Raw genomic sequence first — 19,633 nt, forward strand, 5'->3', positions numbered from 1 at the left:
TTTAATTATTTCTTCTTATAGTATTCTTATTGTAAATTATTTTTTTTTTGAGTATTAATCTCCTATACTGTAAAAGTTGTAGTTTTCTGCCACTGGGCTCAATTCCAGAAAAGGAGAAATGGCTTCCCAACAAACACAAAGAGGTACATTTCTGTGTCAGAGAAAGAGGATACAGGATTATCAAAGATTATTTTGCATAAACCCTAGTTCAGACTACATGAATTTTTGGAAATTAGAAATTTTGTAATAATGTAAATAAAGTAGAAGAAATGTTTTTGCTTTCCAAGCATGTTTTTTATAACATACTTACAAATTCAACAAAATTCCTTAACACCAATTATGACCAAAGGATTTACAAGGCTGCAGACTCCTTTGATTGTTTATGATGAAACTGGGCACAGGCTGTGTGTTCTGTTGGGATCATTGTGTCTTTGATTTACAAATAATGTTTGGCACAGTGCCAGGCACATAATACATGGTCAGTTAATGTTTGTGTAATAAACTGATTAAACGAAGAGACAGCTAATGAAAGTTACATTATGTAGCCTGGTGAGGCAATAATAATTACACATGGTGTGTGCAACTTACATTAAGTAAGGCTGAATTCACTCAAATATCTAACTCTTCAAAGATAAATGCAAGTACCCGGTAGCTCATTTAAACAACAGTAACAGAACTGAACACCTAGAAAGTAAATTTTATCACAGGTAGGAACATGTGAATGACCCTGATTACTTGTCAATAGAAAAAGATGTTGAATGCAGGCATTTTCTCTTTCTCCTCTGGATCAGCAATCAAACTCACTCACAGATCATTGATTCATGAATAGCACTATATACGTACTTTACATTTTCAAGTAGCCCGTGTTTCTCAAGTGTTTACATGACAAGTGTATTCAGTCATCTCTCCTTTTCTCAGGCATGGTTTTCCCATGATTTTTAGCAAGACAAAAAACGGAGTTTTCCTATGGACTCAATTTCTTTTATTAATTTTTTAAATTAAAAAGTCTTCCTTTCCATTGATACAGATTTGTCTGAATGGTTCCTATGTGCTCAGAAGGTGAAATGTGTTTATTTTATACATGGAGCAAAGATTAACTTTATTTTCTTAATGAACATGTAAGCGACTTGAGATGAACCAATTATGACATATCTGCACTGATTTCTGTGCCTTGACTTATTTCTCAATAGAAGCATAAAAATAAAAGTATCCACAAAATCTCCAAGTTTCCCATGGAAATTTGCTTAACTTTTGGTCACTTATCTAATTACAAATGTGAAGAATTAAAATCATTGGAATAATCCGAATCCCTGAAAAAAACATGGCTCATAGCTTTCTGCAAGATGAGAGTAACATGGGAGATTTTAATGGTGGATAGATCAAGGAAATGGCAAATTGAATTTTAATATTTACTACGGAATTCCTGATAAGCAGCAATTCCCGATAAGCTGCATTCATTAAAACTAATCTCCTTTTATTTCCTCAAAGCTTCCTAGTTTTCAATCACTCATATGAAATTATTCGTAACACATTTAATAATGCATTGGATAAGAGTTATTTTCTCATTCTATTTCTGACAAATACCTTCAAAGCCCATATTCTATAGATACCGACAGAGGAAGTGGAATGAAATGGGACTAGAGGAAAATAAAAATCAAAGAGCAGTGCTCTTATATCAAACAGTACAGAGAATGATTCAGTGCATGAATATCTCAAAAACGCCCTTAGAATTTTATTCTTAAAAGTCTATCTGTAGGCTTTGTCCAAATGAAAAACAAACAAAAACAAAACAAAACAAAAATAAAACCTCTGACGGTTATCATCAAATGAACATCTCTTAGAAATGAACCACTATATCGACCGTTAAGCAGCTATGAGAAACAGCTTTCCTATTGCTGTTTTTCCCTATTCTTATTATTCTTTTCCCACTTACCTGATTGGTGCCCCTTTGGCTTGTGCTGGTCTCAACAATACAGTTATTGTGGTGGCCGTTTCATTGAGAGAGGCATCAACTCCTTCATAGTCCGGTAAAGTTGGAGCTGGTAAGTGATTGATGAGGGGGAAAAGTTTCAGTCAATTAAAAGAATTATATCATAGTTCAGGATGAATAAATGATCCTGAATGGGGGAAAATAAATTTCCTATTTAATTTTCTGAAATGTACCTTATTTTGTAGAATACCATACATAACTGGATGTTAACCCTGGGAGTATAAGGCAGCAGAAGATATGAAGCCCACGGTTTGTTATTGAAATTTAAATGATCATCTGGTGACTTGGACACACACTCCAAGCCTTTTGTGAAGGGGCTTTAGCTTTTAGTTTCCTGGGACCTTGAAACCAGCATTGATGGCATGGAAGTGATGTGAACAGCGTCGACTCTGGGGACTCTGGGTAAGGGGCTTGCACACGGAGATGTAGAGATGGAAATGGCAAGAAGTGAGCCAGAGGCTACCTGGTGAGGTGGTGCTGTATACGATCTAAAGGTTGTGGAATGGCCCAGTGTTAGTATCTGGACTGCTTTCACCACTGGGGCCACAACAGAAACATATCAAGGCAGTGTGATGAATGGGAATAGGAACCTTAGTTTGTATTTAGCATTAACTAGTGCATTCGTTGCCAAGTTCTTGAGAAGAAACTTATAAATTTTCAAAATATTTGATAATATTTTGGGTGGGGGAGAGGGCTCCCTAATCTTGAACTGGGTGAAAAAGTAACCTCAAATGGCTTTTGGTTATTTCTATACAGAAAGATGTTTTAGGGAGGACATAACAGGTGAAATGTGTACACTCTCAGAGAAACTGATAATAGATGGCATCCAATACAAATTTCAAAGTATTTCATTCATTCACTGAGCATTTACTGAATATATACATTGTGTCAATTTTTTTAGTGCTATAAGTATAAAGACAAATAAAACATGGTCTCTGATATGTATAGAGTTGAAAGTAGAGATTCATATTTACCAAGAATGAGAATCTCATAAACAACAACAACAAAAAACTATAACAAAATTTTAGGTGACTAAAAAAGAGTCAGTTCATTTGTTAAAACAGTAGCTCTCAAACTAGTCAGATCAGAAGCCCATGGAGAACTTCTTAAAACAGATTGATGCCTTTTCCCTTAGAGTTTCTAGTTCAGTAGGTCCAGGGAGGAGCCTGATACCGTGCATTTCTAGAAAGTTTTCAGGTGATGTTGATGCGGTTGGTCTGTGGACCACACTTGGGAGAACCACTAATCTAAACTAAACCACTAGTCTAAACTAGCATAGGGAGTCAGAAAAACAAAACAAAGACAACTTCAGGATTCAGAGGATGCTTGAGCTGAATGTCACAAGAACAGTACAAACTCATCAGGACAAGAAAGTAGTCAATACAATGCCTGAGACAGGAAACAGAATATCTGAACATGTCATCACATGAAAGGACACGGTGCATTCTGACAGCTACAAGCAGTCTGGTAGGCCTGGAACTTTGGACTATGAGTAGGAGTGGAGGATGGGAGAAGCCATAAAATTAAGGGATACAAATGCTAATTATGTATGGATGTTTGGGCTTTATCCTACTGAATATAATATATTAGATTTTGAAAAAATTTAGGAAGGAAATACATGCTGTACAAAGATCAATCGAAAAATACAATGAAGCAAGGTAAGTCTGAAGGCAAGGATAGTGCTTGGAAAGATATTTCAATGAGCTGTTTAAAATACGGTCCAGATGGAAAGGAAGAATCAGAAAGAGACAAATTACCTGTGAGTTATTCAGGAAGTAGAATCAATGGATATTAAATATGTACAATATGTAGACATACGTGGATAATATATGTGTGTATTAAAACACACACACACACACACACACACACACAATGTCTCCAATAACTTGATTTCACTTCTATTCAAAGTGTTTTTAAAGTGCTGAGGAATAAAATTTCTGCACTCAAGGGATAAATAACAAGAAGTTACCTTAATATTTCAAATGATGCCGGGCACTACACTAACCATACATTTTATTAGCTTTAGTTTGATTACTGCACGTTCCAAAGACACAGTGATTGCAGTCTAGTTTTTAAAGTCCAATTCAAGTGCCCATGTACATAGGTTGATTCAAGTAAAACTGGGCAGCTAAATAATTCAAAGAAAATGCTACATGGGTGTTCTGGACTTTCACTATAAATTTTCTATTCAATAAAAACCATGTGTCTAAACCATAATAAATTATGATTCTCGATAGTGTCCATTGTTTTACAAGTTCATGTAATTTTGTAGCTATCTCTAGTGAAAGATCTTGACTCAAATGCAGCACTGTGGCTAATTCTAGAGGGTAAGAAACATGTTTCACTGTACAGTGATATCACCAGGTCATCTTTTCTAGTGATTCAATCAATATTTTAAATTGATGATTTAGAATTGTTCCACCAGGGAGTGAATTGGCAAATTTAATACATTGTTATTTTCTAACATAATGGATGATATTCTCAAATTCTTTTTTTGTTAGAATAAGATAAATCAAATAGCTCATATTGGAATAGCTAATATTTTTCATGATATAAATTTTTAAGGTTTTATATTCAAACATTTCCAAATAGAAACTAGACTTCAAAAAAATAGAGAATATGTAGCTCCTTCTGATGCAAATGATACAGATTCGGAACAGTAGAAATTTTTAGTGATGTATTATAATATAAGGTATTATCAACATATGCTATATAGAACTATAATGAAAATGAACATAAAGGAACAAAAAGGTAGGAACTCAACATCAGTATTTTAATATATTAAGTAGTTGATCCTGTAACACATTCGTTTTTCAGATTTAACTCTTCAGCTACATATATAAAATGTATTTATTTTAGTAATCTTAAATAACTAAGATAACATATTACATAAGCTAATGTAGAATTCGGGCATATTATAATGCTGACTGGTGGCCAAATTTAGTCAGATTAAACTGGTGACTTGACTGGAGGGGAAATCTGTATTTACTAGATTATCTGTAAATAATCTAGTCATTACAAACTGAAATTATGAGCATAAAATAATGTGAAATTTAACTGTATATGCTTATCAACTTCAAATCTCCCACACATCACCATTCTGAAATTTAGATGAGTTTAGGTGAGATTTGTAAGAGAAAGAACAGTTCATGTTTGCTTAAAAATACCAGGATGTCAAGGAAAATGGAAGAGCGTGACAAGGAATGTGGCACTGTAATAGATCAAAGATCTCCTATCATTCTTTGGATAAAATCCACTTATTATGATATCTGATATCATAATAATTACGAACTCCTTAAAAGTATAAATCTTTTAGCATTTATAATGAACTTTTAAATGTTTCTAGTTCAGATAAAACAACGTTTTAAAAAAGACCACTTTCAATGAAAAGTGATTATTTGAGATGTTTTTAGGTTTGGACATATAACCAATTATAACGCATATTCACATAATTCTTTAAAGAACCTTCAACCATGAATAACTAGCTATATTAAAGATTTAATAAGTGAGACGACTACCCTCAGCATACATATGATTCTCTAGGATGTGCTATTATAAACCAATCCTGTTCGCACTTTATTCCTCTGCATACCTGAGATATTGGTGGTCACATTGATGGCTGTGGCTGGCCCAAAGCCTTTGACTGTGCTGGCTCTTATGAAAAACTGGTAGGTGGTTCCAGGATGCAGATGCATGAAGACATGGTGGGTGCTGTTCCATAAATTTGATACAGTCTGGGGAGGTCCAGCCACTGGAACTGCAGGATCAAATGATCTTATGCTGCTGTAGCTGACCTGTTTTAAGAAATATATTTCCTATTACATACCCAATCTAAGTCATAATATAATCTAAATAAATCCCTTTTAAATAAGATAGTATTCAAGGGCATCTCTGTGGAGTGAATCCCATTTTTCTTAAACTTCTCTTCCTTTTCATTTGGATATGGTTATTTCACTATCATTACATATCTAATGTCAGTCCATCTGTCCATCCATCTATAGATATACCTAGAGTTATAACATCTGACTGGACCAATATACATCTATTTTCTTGCATCAAAAGATAAATTAATTTACTTAACTATGAAAACACATATAGACACAATCCTATATATATATAGGATATATATACCTATATATCATATATTTTAATGTATATGAAACACAGAAACCGTTCAACAAATGTTTGTTATAACTAACATCATCTTATACTTTGTCTGAGTTACACAACAAATTTCATGTAAGTATTCAAGTATGCTAATAGAGTCACAAACTATAAGACTGCACTAGTGATTCCGGTTCCCGTGATGCTCTCTGCAGCCACTAGAAATTTAAATATTTTATGCTCGAATCAACACTGACTATGCAGGAACAGAACAACATATTTGTGCAATTAAAATGATCTTTTCTTCTTTTTAGTTTCTCATATTTAAAAATAAGATGATGATTTATGTTCAAAATTGCGATGAAGCTCTGGAATAGTCAGGTTTATAATGTATTTTCCTTTTTTGGTAATGATCCTTTATTCTGTAACAATTGGCATTCACTGGCCTCCCCTAAATTACAGTATAAAATGTGAGTTTCTTAATTTTATAAAAATTCATTCTTTACAACCATCAGTAAGTCTGTTTGAAAAGGCCTATCTTGCGTCCCTGAAAAAACAACAACAAAACATACGTTTACTTTAAGAATTAGAAAATTCTAGGTGTTATAAAATATTTGTTTTGAAACTGAATTTTGGGATCAAGGAATTTGTAAACTAAAAGAGGGGAGAACTAAAAATGATTTTAGTCTCCTAATCCTCTCTTACTTATTTTCCATTATTTCTCTAAGTTTTTCCTTTTACTCTCCCTTCAACCCACATTTCAATTAACTTCTCCTAATACCTCATATTGAGTGATGATTCCATTTGGATCCAAAGGTTCTTTCCAGTTCAAGAAGATTTTATTTTCAAAAGATGTTCCTTGAAGAGAATTGACTGGTACAGGGCCAGGCACTACAAAATATACATTTTTGGTTATAATCCTTGCATCAGAAACGGAAAGAGTAAATACTGTAAGCTATATAAGCCAAATGAAAAATAAATAAAGTGTGTCCTTAAAAATATAAGCTATGTGACTAGTTTTCTGATTTAAACAAATGGGAATTTAAAGTAATCTACAAATTTCTAATGTGGAAAATGTACAATTGCAAAGTTATTTTTATTCAAAAGAATATTCTATCACCTTGGAGGGTTGAATAAATTGTGTAGTATAGTTTTCTCTGTTGTATACCTCCAATAACATGAAGATCTCATTTGTAATGTGTTTCAAGAACAGAGCTATATTTCCCTGAAAGATATTCAGGGATAAGCCCCTAAAGTGTCTCCATAAACACATTTCATTAAATAATGAATTATAATAATAATCAACACTCCTTGGACTTAATTTTTTTTTATGTTTTATTTTATATTTGAGAGAAAGAGACAGACAGAGAGAGAGAAGGAAAGAGGCAGAGAGGCGGAGACAGAATCTGAAGCAGGCTCCAGGCTCCGAGCGGTTAGCACAGAGCCTGATGTGGGGCTTGAACTCACAAGCAGTGAGATCATAACCTGAGCCGAAGTTGGACATTTAACGGACTGAGCCACCTAGGTGCCCCATCACTCCTTGGACTTAAAAGCCAAATCAAAATAAAATTGAATTGAAATCTCTGTTAATAGTCAATATGACTTTTATTGCCATACTTATTAAATTTCTATAACTTAAAAAGACAGCATTGATGATTACAATTTTTAAGAAACTTAAAGATGAATAGGTTCAAATATCATGGCTTCAGTGTTTTAAATGAAATTCCCTTTTGTAAACCTAAGCATCAAACCATTTTATAACATCAGACTTGTTTAGGACTCAACAATCAGCATAACCAGTTTTGAAGTGTCCCCAGGTATGACAAGAGCTAAGAAACCTTCAGACCAGACCTTATTTGCAAATGTCATATAACTGACAATACCCAGTGGCAGCAATGAGCAACATGTCAGCTTCTATTGACAAAATGTAAAACATCAGATACTTTTGCTATTTGCTTTTATGTATTTTATCTAAATCCATAGTTACTATTTATTCACACAAATAATCAGTTTCTTGCTCTGATAATGTTTGAATATGTATCGTATCCACCCTACTTTGGTTAAAAAATGGGTTTTCTTTTGAAATATTGACCCAATATTGGGCAAGTATGGTTTTTAATTAATATTTTTCCTTAATCTAACGTTTCAGTGAACTTCACACATGGCATTATCTAGAAATGTAGTTGCTGAGTATACAGCAATTTTGTGAGGATTGAAATAAATTAAAAATCACTGGATCAAAGGAATTCACTGCATCGTAGCTAGCAGCATCAAGAAATTCTGAACGATACGTCAAAATAGGAAGATTTATTTCAGACTACAAGGAGGCGATGAATGATGTTATGACCTCTGGGACAGCCAATATAATTTGGTGCATTAATAACAAATTCAGAAAGAAAAAAAACATAAAAGAAAGAAACCCATCAACAGAAAAGATGTCAGCACTAGACTTCAGAAGAAATGTATATGCTTCTGCCAGCTGAAGCCTTAGGGAGAAGTTAACCAAAGGCATCCACCTCCACATGTCCCAGGTCCACAGTGTTGGCACAGACTATACAGTCTATCAAGGCAGAGGAGGCTGCCATACGCATTAGTTTGTTTTCCAAGAGTGTTAGCTCTTATGTCCTTTGAGTAGAATGAAAAAAGCATACGATTGTAATTAAGAAAAACCATTTCTTCACCTTTCCACAATGCTCATAGTTGGTGGCTGTCAGCAGTAGGAAGAGGCAAGACCCCCAATTAGTGACAAAATGTTCATTTGATGGTATTATAATTACTACCTGCGTTCATTAAACACCGTTTGGCCAAAGTTTTAGAAAATGGCGTAGGTGTATTTCAAATTGTTTACCAATAGAGATAGTTTAGAATGTTTGCATAATTCTGCGTTGAAGAGAGGTAGAATTGAGGAGGAGCCTTCCTAGAATGTGTGTATTTCTTTGCTCTACTTACATAGGTTCTCTTTTGTCAACAGGATTCACTGAAATTACCCACAGGTCATATTTGTAAGAGGGAAAAGTTTGTGGAAAAATTATGGCCAAGATAGTACCATGCTACTGACCTTGCACTGGGACTAGTATAGTGCACAAGAGAAAGACCTACACCTAGGTGAACTACAAAACAAACACATAAACAGGTGGGTCAGGGAGGGGGCACAGACAAATTATACTTAATAACTCCCCACCTTTGAAGGAAGCCAATGTCTGTATATAATGTCTATATGTACTTTGATTTGTGTAAATACAACATGAAGTTACTAAGACCAGCATCATGGTCGTCTTCATATTCCAGGGAATTTCACTTCACATTTCCACATCAACGACTTTTAATGGAGACAGAATGCTGACTTTCATTCCCCTGTTTCTGATTTATTTGAGAGCTGTTTCAGCTTTTTTTTTTTTTTTGCATATAATAAAGTCCTTTACAAGATACTCTCAAAATGGAAGAGAGAGGAAAAATGAAATGTGGGTGGGGCAAGTTATATTAAATAAGCACTATAGACTTTTAAAATACAATAAATGTACATTTAAAAATAGCTATGTATTAGCAACAATTGTCCCCAAACCAAGCTTTTCTGCTGAGCTAACTTCATAATATTGATTTTTATAAATGCTAGGATAAAAAATGAAAACAAAATCTCATACAAAAAATTCTACCCATGCATTAAAAAAATGTATGCAATAAATTAAATATAAATTCTACCGTAGGGTTCTGGTGGGAAATCATTTTAGCTTTGCTCTCATGATTTATGGATGCCCCTAGAATTCTTTTCATGAAATTATATTCTTTTATTAGATGGTTGATAATTTATTCTTTTTCTATGTATATAGGGCAGCAATAATTTAGTAAGACTGACTTAATTAGATCATCTTAACCCATCGATCTTTGCAACAATAGATTATGATTTAGATACTCTGTCCCCCTCTCAGGAACACTGAGTCATATCAAATACTCCATGTAGAAACTGGAGCTCACATGAGCAGATCTGAAGGCTGAGTTCCTCGAAAATATTTTATACAAAGTTTGTACTTCAATCATTCAGTTTTATATATAAAACAAAAGAGAAGAAAAAAAATTCTCACAGAAGAAAGAATGACTTCATGACCATCCTGTGAAATAATAATATGCAATTCAATATCATTATATCCAATAAAAAATTCTTCAAAACATAGGTTGAAATAAAACTAGGATAAGCAATAATACTGAAATTAGACTTATTTTCATTTTACATTTATAAAACTGCTTAGATAGATAAAAAATAGCACAGTCATGAATCTGATGAAGTTAGGGCAAAATTTAAGATTCTTTGGCAATTCTCTTTCTGATTATTAATCTAGTTGTATGTGCACCCAAAAATGCATTTAAAAATTTAATGGAATATAAAAAAGTTACATGAGCCTGCCTGCATTCTTTGGTTTATGGGAAAGGCAGGCAAAATAAAGGCCATACCAAAATATAGCATCAAAATGAATTATTATTAGAGGGTGATTGGCTGAAGTACAAATGCAGCTGAGTCTAAAATCATCAATTAATAAATCAAGTTTAAAAAATTTTAAGTGTAGGCAATACAATATGTGAGCACATTCTTATTACTAAAAACATGGGTTACAAGGTATTTAGAGTAAAGAGACATTCTAATATTTACCCAACTTTATGACATGAGAGATTTTTCAGAGTTTTTGAATCTGAGCTTAGACTTCCCATTTCTCTCATCCATCTATGAAACAATTATGCTAATTATTCTTTCTTACACAATCATGTGTTGGGTGTGTTTTGTGTGTGTGTGTGTGTGTGTGTGTGTGTGTGTGTGTGTGTGTGTGTAGGAGTTTATGAGCACTTATGTGCTTATTAAAGCAAGGTTTGTTGTCTGAAATATTGTTAAGGCTTCGATTAGGTACAAGTTCAAGCAGGACAGTTGAAGTAATCATGTTTGGTTACCTTAAAAACAAAAAAGTACATTTATCATAAAGAAGTCTTTGGTTTATTCCTTGAAAATTTTAGGAATATAATAATAACTCCATGCATGATTTTAGAACAATACCATTTCCTTCAAAATCTGAGCTAAATGAAGTTGAAAAGCTCTCACTTCCCTTTATTACAACAAAAATAATGGAATGAACTTGGGTCATTTCCACTTTTCAGAGTGAGAGAGCTTGAAGTGATAAGGAGAAACTTCTAGAAACTGTGGTATATTGACCTATCTTATGGCAGTCTCATAGTTGGTAGGCATCAAAACATACATCTGAGCTGAGATATCAGAACTTGAGGGAAATTGGAAACACTTGGGTATGAACTCCATCCTGTTTTCTGAAACCTAAACAAAATTGTGGCCCTATTGATAGGCTGTTCAAGGAGAAGTTTAGGAGATGGAACCTAAGAGATTATCTTATTTAAACTTTTCACACAGAGATGAGAAGTGGAAATCTAGTGGAGTAAACAGATTGGGTAAGGGAACAGTTATTAGTGCCAGGACTGAAAGTTCACGATTCCTCACTCCCAGCTGATCTTTGCCTCCATTCACTAAATAGCCCGCTTTTTCCCTTATATGCTTCCATTCATCATGGTAAATTTTGAAAATGAAACGTCTTACATTGAAATAATACATTATTATTATTATCAGAATATCATCATTTGTACATACTTTTGGGAAGGGCACATTTTTGTTGAATCAAGAAATATATTCATTAACATTAATGACAAACTATATGCTACAGTAAATGTGTGCATATTATAATATTAATATAAATGTTTGTCCCTATTATTTAATCATTGTGAAGTAACACACATAGAAATTGGACATAATGTAGTTAAATTTCTTAGGTGGTAATAAAATGGATAAAAGATGATGACTTGTCAATATCAATATTTAGACTTAAAGATACAAACTTCAACCTTCTTTTCTATTTAAACTTACATAAGTCCATCTAAAAATGAGTGGAATAGGTAAATAGTGCCAATTAAAAAATTTTTTTGACATTTATTTATTTTTGAGAGACAGAGACAGAGCACAAGTGGGGGAAGGACAGAGAGAGAGGGAGACACAGAATCTGAAGTAGGCGCCAGGCTCTGAGCTGTCAGCACACAGCCTGATGTGGGGTTTGAACCCACAAACCATGAGATCGTGACCTGAGCTGAAGTCAGACGCTCAACCGACTGAGCCACCCAGGCGCCCCTATAGTGCTAATTTTAAGGAAAATTAGGAATATGAGGAAAATAAGGAAAATGAAAGATGCTATTATTGGTTTGTAAATGCAAAAAAAAAAAAACACACACTAAGTTTTAACCAAGTGCATTTCATCAATCAATAGGTAAATGATACAGTGCCACAAACAGTGAAAATTATTTTTGTACAGTTGATAGGAAAAACTTTATTTAAACTTTGGTGTAGTTGTTATTTCTCTAAAGTATAAAAACAAAACATTACAGGGATATTTCATCTAGTATTTGATGCTACTCTGCACTTGATCTTAGCCAAAAGGCCGAGAAGCGATAGTATTTGATGCTACTCTGAAGAATATTAAGCTTTTATGTTAAAGACAAACTGTTTTCAAAGTTAACCTCGTTAAGAGCATGTAGCAGATTTCAGAATCCAATTCCATTTTGGTTACTCTACGGAAAACTGTAAGCAATTACGTAATCCTGTTATATAATTGCCTCTTTTTAAAATAACGAAGTATGAACATACCATCTTCATCAGTTTGAATAATCGTCTCTTCACTCTCTTTCCTGCCTTCTGGATTGGTTAGGATCATCTTGAGGCTGACATTTGTATAAGGTGGCAGATGGTTCACAACATGCTGAGGGGCTTTGGGGTCCATGTCCAAACAGTCTGCCTTGCTCTCATTGTGACCACGGAAGTAATGGTAGCAGATAGTGACATTAAAAGTGTGGCACCGAGTAATGTTATAACCCAAGGATTCCCAGTCCACAGCAATGCGTCTTGCCTGTATCTCAGCAATCTTTAAAGTCTTTGGGGTTCGCATAGGTTCTGAAAAATAAATCAAAGATGCAGACAGCTGTCAACTTTCCAATGAATAATCTTGGCAAAATGAAACACTGAGCATGACATATGTGTAAACCTAGGAAAATTTAGAAGTCATCTTTTATTGTCATTTTCTTTTTTTACTCCTGGTCTTATTCCTGAAAGTTTCAGTCAGGGGCTGTGATTTACCAATAGGAAAAGAAATGTAAAATGTTGGCAATCCATAGTACTCAGGAACATGGCGGAAAAACAAAACTCTGAAAATGTGGCCACAACGCCTTTATGGTTACTGCTGTTGTTACTGCCCAATTCCCTGTCTCTCTTATTTTTTGTCATTACTGAGCAAGTGAATTAGCTAATATATCATAATGGATAAGAGTCAACACGTTCTGCTCTATGATTTGTCATGTCACCAAGCTATGGTGTATACTAATTAGTCTAATTGTAATACTAAACTACCATTTACCAAAAAGTGACGCAGATATTAATTAACATTTATTATCTCAGTAATGATGTTGTTCATCAAAGCAGAAAAATATCTGAAAAAAATGGTGAGAACACATGTGGATATTCACATTGTCATCTATCCTTCTTGATCTCTTTCTATCTTTTTCTAGGAAGCACTCAGGTCTGACAATCCAGTCACTGTCACCCAAACCAAACTGGGAGGTGAATTTCCATTCAACTGGAAAATGCTGGCAGAACTAAACACTCTAAAGACTGGAGTCTATCCATCACTGCTTCCCAAGTGTATTCTTTCCTCATGCAAGACTAACTTTAATCGTCTAACTTAATCAAAATAATTACTCTATGAAAGTCATGGCCATGGCAAAGTCTACATAGTAAACAAACCAATACAGAGCAAAGCTTTAATACATAGATTTGACAAAGAGATTAAAGTCAAGGCCAAGGTCAAAGCCCTGTTTGTATCTTCCTTAACTCACTAAGAATAGTCAATGCTCTTGCTAAATGGAAGTCAGTAGAAGAAAAAGAAGGAAAATAAATAATACAAAAAAGCCCAATTTGGGTGTTTTTATAAATTTTCATTTTTGAGATTAAAATCTCAGTTCTGTAAAAATAATCAGCATGGTATACAGATGGCAAGCCCAAACTGGGATTCCAGTTCAATGTATTATATGTGCCATCTGAAACACACTCCTGTGGCCATTTAAAACTTCAAAAGTACAAAAATACATACATATATATGCAAATTAATCCTTGGTAGAATCCAATGGTTAGGTTTTAAATGCTGTGTGCCAGTCTTCTGATGAATCACAGTATTCAGTCTTCTTATTTTATCACTTTTGTTTTACGTGTTTTACATTAAGCCCTGTAAGTAGGCTAGAAAAAAAGATTGTGGCTTTCTAATCATTAAAAAAAAGTCTCTTTATATGTTTAGCTCTATGCTTACAATTTCCCCACCAGGCACGGGAGTGAGGTGATGACACATACAGCTCAGTCCAGTAAGACTGAAAACACATTCTTTGGCACCACTGCCCACAAAGATGACCAGGCAGTTGTAGGCAGTATCATCCTAAAATTCCAGATAAACTTTCTTCCTGTCTGCTAGGTAGCAACCTGACGCAGTTTAGGGGTCATGTTCAGGTTAGGCCATGCTTTGTGACAGAATATCCAGAATAACAAAGTAGGATTTCTATACAAAATACTTGGGAGTATATGAATGAAAATCTCCCATAAAGTAATGAGAACAAACATCAATAGATATTTACGGCTCTGTTTCAGGTTTCCTTTAAATCTACTACTTATATCCTTGAAACACCTCTTGTTTTGAATCAGAAATTTCCCCCTTTATAAATTTCTCTATTTCCAAGTCATCACTCTCTTTCATTCTTTTCATTTTATCCCACTGTTCAACTTGCACTTGCTCTGCATTCTAAGACAATTTTAAAAGCATAAAGAAAAGTGTAAAATAAATTGAAGAAGACACAAATAAATGGGAAGATTTTCTGTGCTCATGAACTGGAAGAATTGATATTGTTAAAATGTCCATACTATACAAAGCAATCTGTAGATTCAAGGCAATAACTATCAAAATTCCAATGGTATTTTTCAAAGAAATAGAATGAACAATCTTAAAATTTGTATATAAACATTAAAGACGCTGGAAGGCCAAAGCAATCTTAAGAATGAAGTACAAAGCAAGAGGCATCATGCTCCCTGATTTCAAATTACATTACAAAGCTATAGTAATTAAAACAACTTCTTTCTGACACAAAAACAGACACACAGATCAATGGAACAGAATACAAAGCCCAGAAATAACAACCCATGCATATACGAACTATTATTCACAGCAAAGTAGCCAAGAATATACAATGGGGAGAGAACAGTCTCCTTAATATAAGGTGTTGGGAAGGCTGTACAGCCACACAAAAAGAATGAAACTGGACCATTATTTTGTACCATATACAAAAATTAACTCAAAATAGATAAAAGTCTTCAATATAAGACCTGAAACCATAGAACCCCTAGAAGAAAATATAGGCAGTAAACCCCTTGACATAGGTCTTGGTGATGAGTTTTTAAATCAAACACAAAAAGTAAAAGCAACAAAAGGAAAAACACATAAGTGGGGCTGCATAATACTAAACAAAAAGCTTCTACTCAACAAAGGAAATCAACAAGATGAAGTCACCCTACTGAGTGGGAGAAAATACTTGCAAATCACATATTTAACAAATAATATATTTGGATATATTTAATATCCAAAATATATAAAGAGCTCATATAACTCAATAGCAAAACAAAATTTTTTTGATTAAAAAGTGGGCAGCATATCTGAATAGACATTTGTCCAAAGATGAAATACAGATGGCCAACAGGTACATGAAAAGATGCTCAACATCATTAATCATCAGGGAAATGCAAATGAAAAACATAAGGAGATATCACCTCATACCAATTAACATGACTACTATCAAAAAGAAAAAATAGCAAGTGTTGGCAATGATGTGGAGAAAAGGGAACCCTTGGGCACTGTTGGTGGGAATGGAAACTAGTGCAGCCACTATGGGAAACGGAATGGAGTTTCCTTAAAAAAATCAAAAATAGAACTACCACATGATCTAGCAATTCCACTTTTGGGTATTTATACAAAGAAAACAAAACATTGGAAAGACACATACACCCCCATGTTTATTGCAGCATTATTTACAAAGCCAAGATATGGAAGTCACCAAAGTGTGCATGTGTATATACATATGTACAGTGGGATATTACTCAGCCATAAAAATAATGAAATCTTGACATCCGTGACAGCATGAATAGACCTTGAGGGTATTATGCTAAGTGAAATCAGTCTGGCCGACAAAGACAAATACCATATGTTTTCTCTTATATGTGGAATATATAAAAATTTAAAAATAGAAAAGAAAAAAATGAATGAAGCTCATAGATTCAGAGGATAGATTGATGGTTGCCAGAAGTGGGGGTGTGAGAGTAGAAGAATGGGTAAAAAGGTTACACATTTATTTGTAAAAGTCAAATTAAAAAAATGTAACAGTGCTAGAGATGTATGGCATAACTTCATTGGAAGGAGTAAGGAAAAATTTTACCTAAGTAACTCAGGAAATTAGTAGAGAGTTTAAGACAACAAACAAACAACAAACAAAAAAAACCCAGTGGATATTCCTAGTAATGATTTAAAGTTTATAGATGACTTTATGGTGTAGTCATCATAGAGAGACCACATTTCTGAACAGCAAATGTAGAGGTCTGTTCAAAGAAAAAGAAAACCTGTCACACCTGTCAGAATGACTAAAATCAAATACACAAGAAACAACACATGTTGGGAGGATGTCGAGAAGAAGGAACCCTCTTGCACTGGTTCTGGGAATGTAAACAGGGACACTCTATGAACCAATAACCACACTACTGGGAATTTATCCCCAAATACAGAAGCATTAATTCAAAGGGATACATACACCCCTAAGTTTATGGCAGCATTATTTACAATAGTCAAATTATGGAAGGAGCCAACTATCCTGGATACATGAATGGACAAAGAAGAGGTGATATACATACATATATATATATATATATATATATATATATATATATATATATGCAGAGTAACATTATTCAGTCATAAAAATAATGAAATCTTGCCACTTGCAACAACAAGGATAGAACCAGAGTATTATGCTAAGCGAGGTAAGTCAGTCAGAGAAGGAAAAATACCACATCATCTCACTCACATGTGGAATTTAAGAAACCAAACAAATAAGGAAAGGAGGAGAAAGAGAGAGAGAGAGAGAGAGAGAGAGAGACCAAGAAACAGACTCTTAACTATGGAGAATGAACTGGTGGTTACCAGACAGAAGGTGGGTGGGTGGGTGGGATGGGAAAATAGGGGATGGGGCTTATGTGTACACTTATCATGATAAAAAAAAAACCCTAGGAATAAAATAATAAATTAAAAAAGTAGACACATGAATGTGAAAAAAGCAGAAATGAAAAGTACTAAAGAAAGAAGAAATTATTTAACACTGTATGGACTAACAGTCTTAAGAAGCAAATCTTAGGGATGCCTGGGTGGCTCAGTCAGTTAAGCATCCAACTCGATTTTGATCTCATGGTCCTGAGATCGAGCCTCATGTGGGCTCCGCACTGGGAGTCTGCTTAAAATTCTCTCCATCCCTCTCCTTCTGTCCCACCTGCACATGCACATGTATCTTCTCTCCCCCCACCTCAATAAATTTAAAAAAAAAAGAAGCAAATCTGAAATCTTCTTGTTATATTACTGACTCTATATTTCTACGTTTTCTCCTAAGCTAATCATAAAATAATTAAAGAATTTTCCTATTATAAGTTCAGATAATTATAGAAATATATAGAAATGTTCTTCCAACTAATCTTATTGTATTCAATTTCTTTTTGCCTTCTGGCTTCTTTTATAAAACCCATCTATGGAGGACTGCAAACAGGGAATGTATGTGCTATTTAATTCTGCTCTAGCTGAACAGCTATTGGAACTGCTTGAAGAAGTTCTGAACAGCCCTAGAGCTAAGGCAAAGTTTGTACAAACGTGGTGTTTCTCTAGGCTTGGCAGAACAAGATGGGATGCCACTGTATCCAATACTGAGGCACTCAATGTCAGAAGCAGAAGCAACTCACTACCTTCTACTTTCTTAAACTCAATAGATATATAGATAGATAAATGCTAGATAGCTTAAACACTGTGAAAGAAAATATTAGATCTAAACCCTCAATACTTATATTTGTATGAGTTGGAAAAAATTATATCTATAAATGCAGTATGTAAAAAATACATAGGGTTCACTTTGAGAGTGAGAATCTTGTTTTAGTGTATTTTTAAATGCTGCTTACTTTGATACTCATATTTTTAAAATTCTCATTTAAAATTAGGGAAGGGTAGCTTTATAAATACTATACATCTGTGTATAAATACTATACATCTGTGTATAAACCACGATCATAATTACAGTAACCAATACTTTATTAACTGGTGTAAAAAAGAAAGAGTTGTGAAAAGAAATAGTTTTCTAAAAGACAAAGATCCATTCTACAAGGTCAATATGGTATTTTAAAATCTATGCTTATTTCTCACAGTGGCTTAAATAAATGCCACAAAATGTACTGTCATTACTAAAACAGATTTAAAATATAATTTTACTTTCATCTAATGTAATATTCAGAAGCACGCAGCAACAAAGTAAACACACACACACAGTAAAAAACTCACTTTGAGCTCTATGGCATCTGCAACAACCCAGAGCAAGTCACTGTCTAATTACACTTTCTCTTAATTGGCATGTGCTCCCCCCCCCCTTTTTTTCTAGTTTTTACTGAGGTGGGACCTTCTTAGCTAGACACACACACACACACACACACACACACACACACACACACGTGTTCATGCATGTATATTTATAGACACATAAGGTACATATATGTACACATACATACACACATACGACAGGCTCTCTGCTATGCAAACCCTCTGAATTCCATGAGGTCTGCTGTGGGTGGGCAGCTACATGCACATAGATTTTTATATTAGAGTATAAATAGCAGAGACTCGAGACTGTTCTACTATGATATTAATTTAGAGAAAATTCTATCAAAGAATTCAACAACAATTACCTAAATTCCTTACTCTGATCCATTATTCTTGTGCCTTACAAATACCTTCATTGTATTTCTGACACATGAATGCACAAATAAAATTTTTAATTTTCTAAATTGAAATAAACAAACTGTCATAGAATAACCTGAAGTAGAAGGATATTTCTGAAAACTCACTATGTTAGATACAAGCTGGGTATAAGTGCTGTTTTGAGGACTAAATAATTTGAAGAAATGACCTAGCATGGTGAATGGCACCTGGAGGCCTCACAGTAAATCATATCTGTAATAAGCAGCATAAATAACCATAATGATGATAAAACAATGGCGATCACATTCATTAACGTACTGTCAAGTGTTTTGATATGTATTAAATGTCCTTTCTTCCCAGTTTTTTACTTTCCATTTTCAAATCTTTGTTAAGTATTCCATACAGGTGACTTTATAAAACA

At 34.0% G+C, this 19,633-nt stretch overlaps 1 protein-coding gene across 13 annotated transcripts in view; it reads right to left on the minus strand.

Moving 5' to 3' along the window:
* Positions 1–19,633, minus strand: part of PTPRK (protein tyrosine phosphatase receptor type K) — a 561,747-nt gene that overhangs the window by 114,752 nt on the left and 427,362 nt on the right. For all 13 annotated transcript variants that reach the window (XM_023254331.2, XM_023254334.2, XM_023254335.2 and 10 more), the window contains exons 8-11: positions 12,777–13,079; positions 6,876–6,985; positions 5,583–5,784; positions 1,934–2,039 (exon numbers count right to left, since the gene is read on the minus strand). In XM_023254331.2, coding sequence (XP_023110099.1) covers positions 1,934–2,039; positions 5,583–5,784; positions 6,876–6,985; positions 12,777–13,079 — 721 coding nt within the window. The remainder of the gene's footprint in view (positions 1–1,933; positions 2,040–5,582; positions 5,785–6,875; positions 6,986–12,776; positions 13,080–19,633) is intronic.

The sequence above is a fragment of the Felis catus genome, chromosome B2 (assembly GCF_018350175.1).
Source record: "Felis catus isolate Fca126 chromosome B2, F.catus_Fca126_mat1.0, whole genome shotgun sequence".
In the NCBI taxonomy this organism is placed as follows: domain Eukaryota; kingdom Metazoa; phylum Chordata; class Mammalia; order Carnivora; family Felidae; genus Felis; species Felis catus.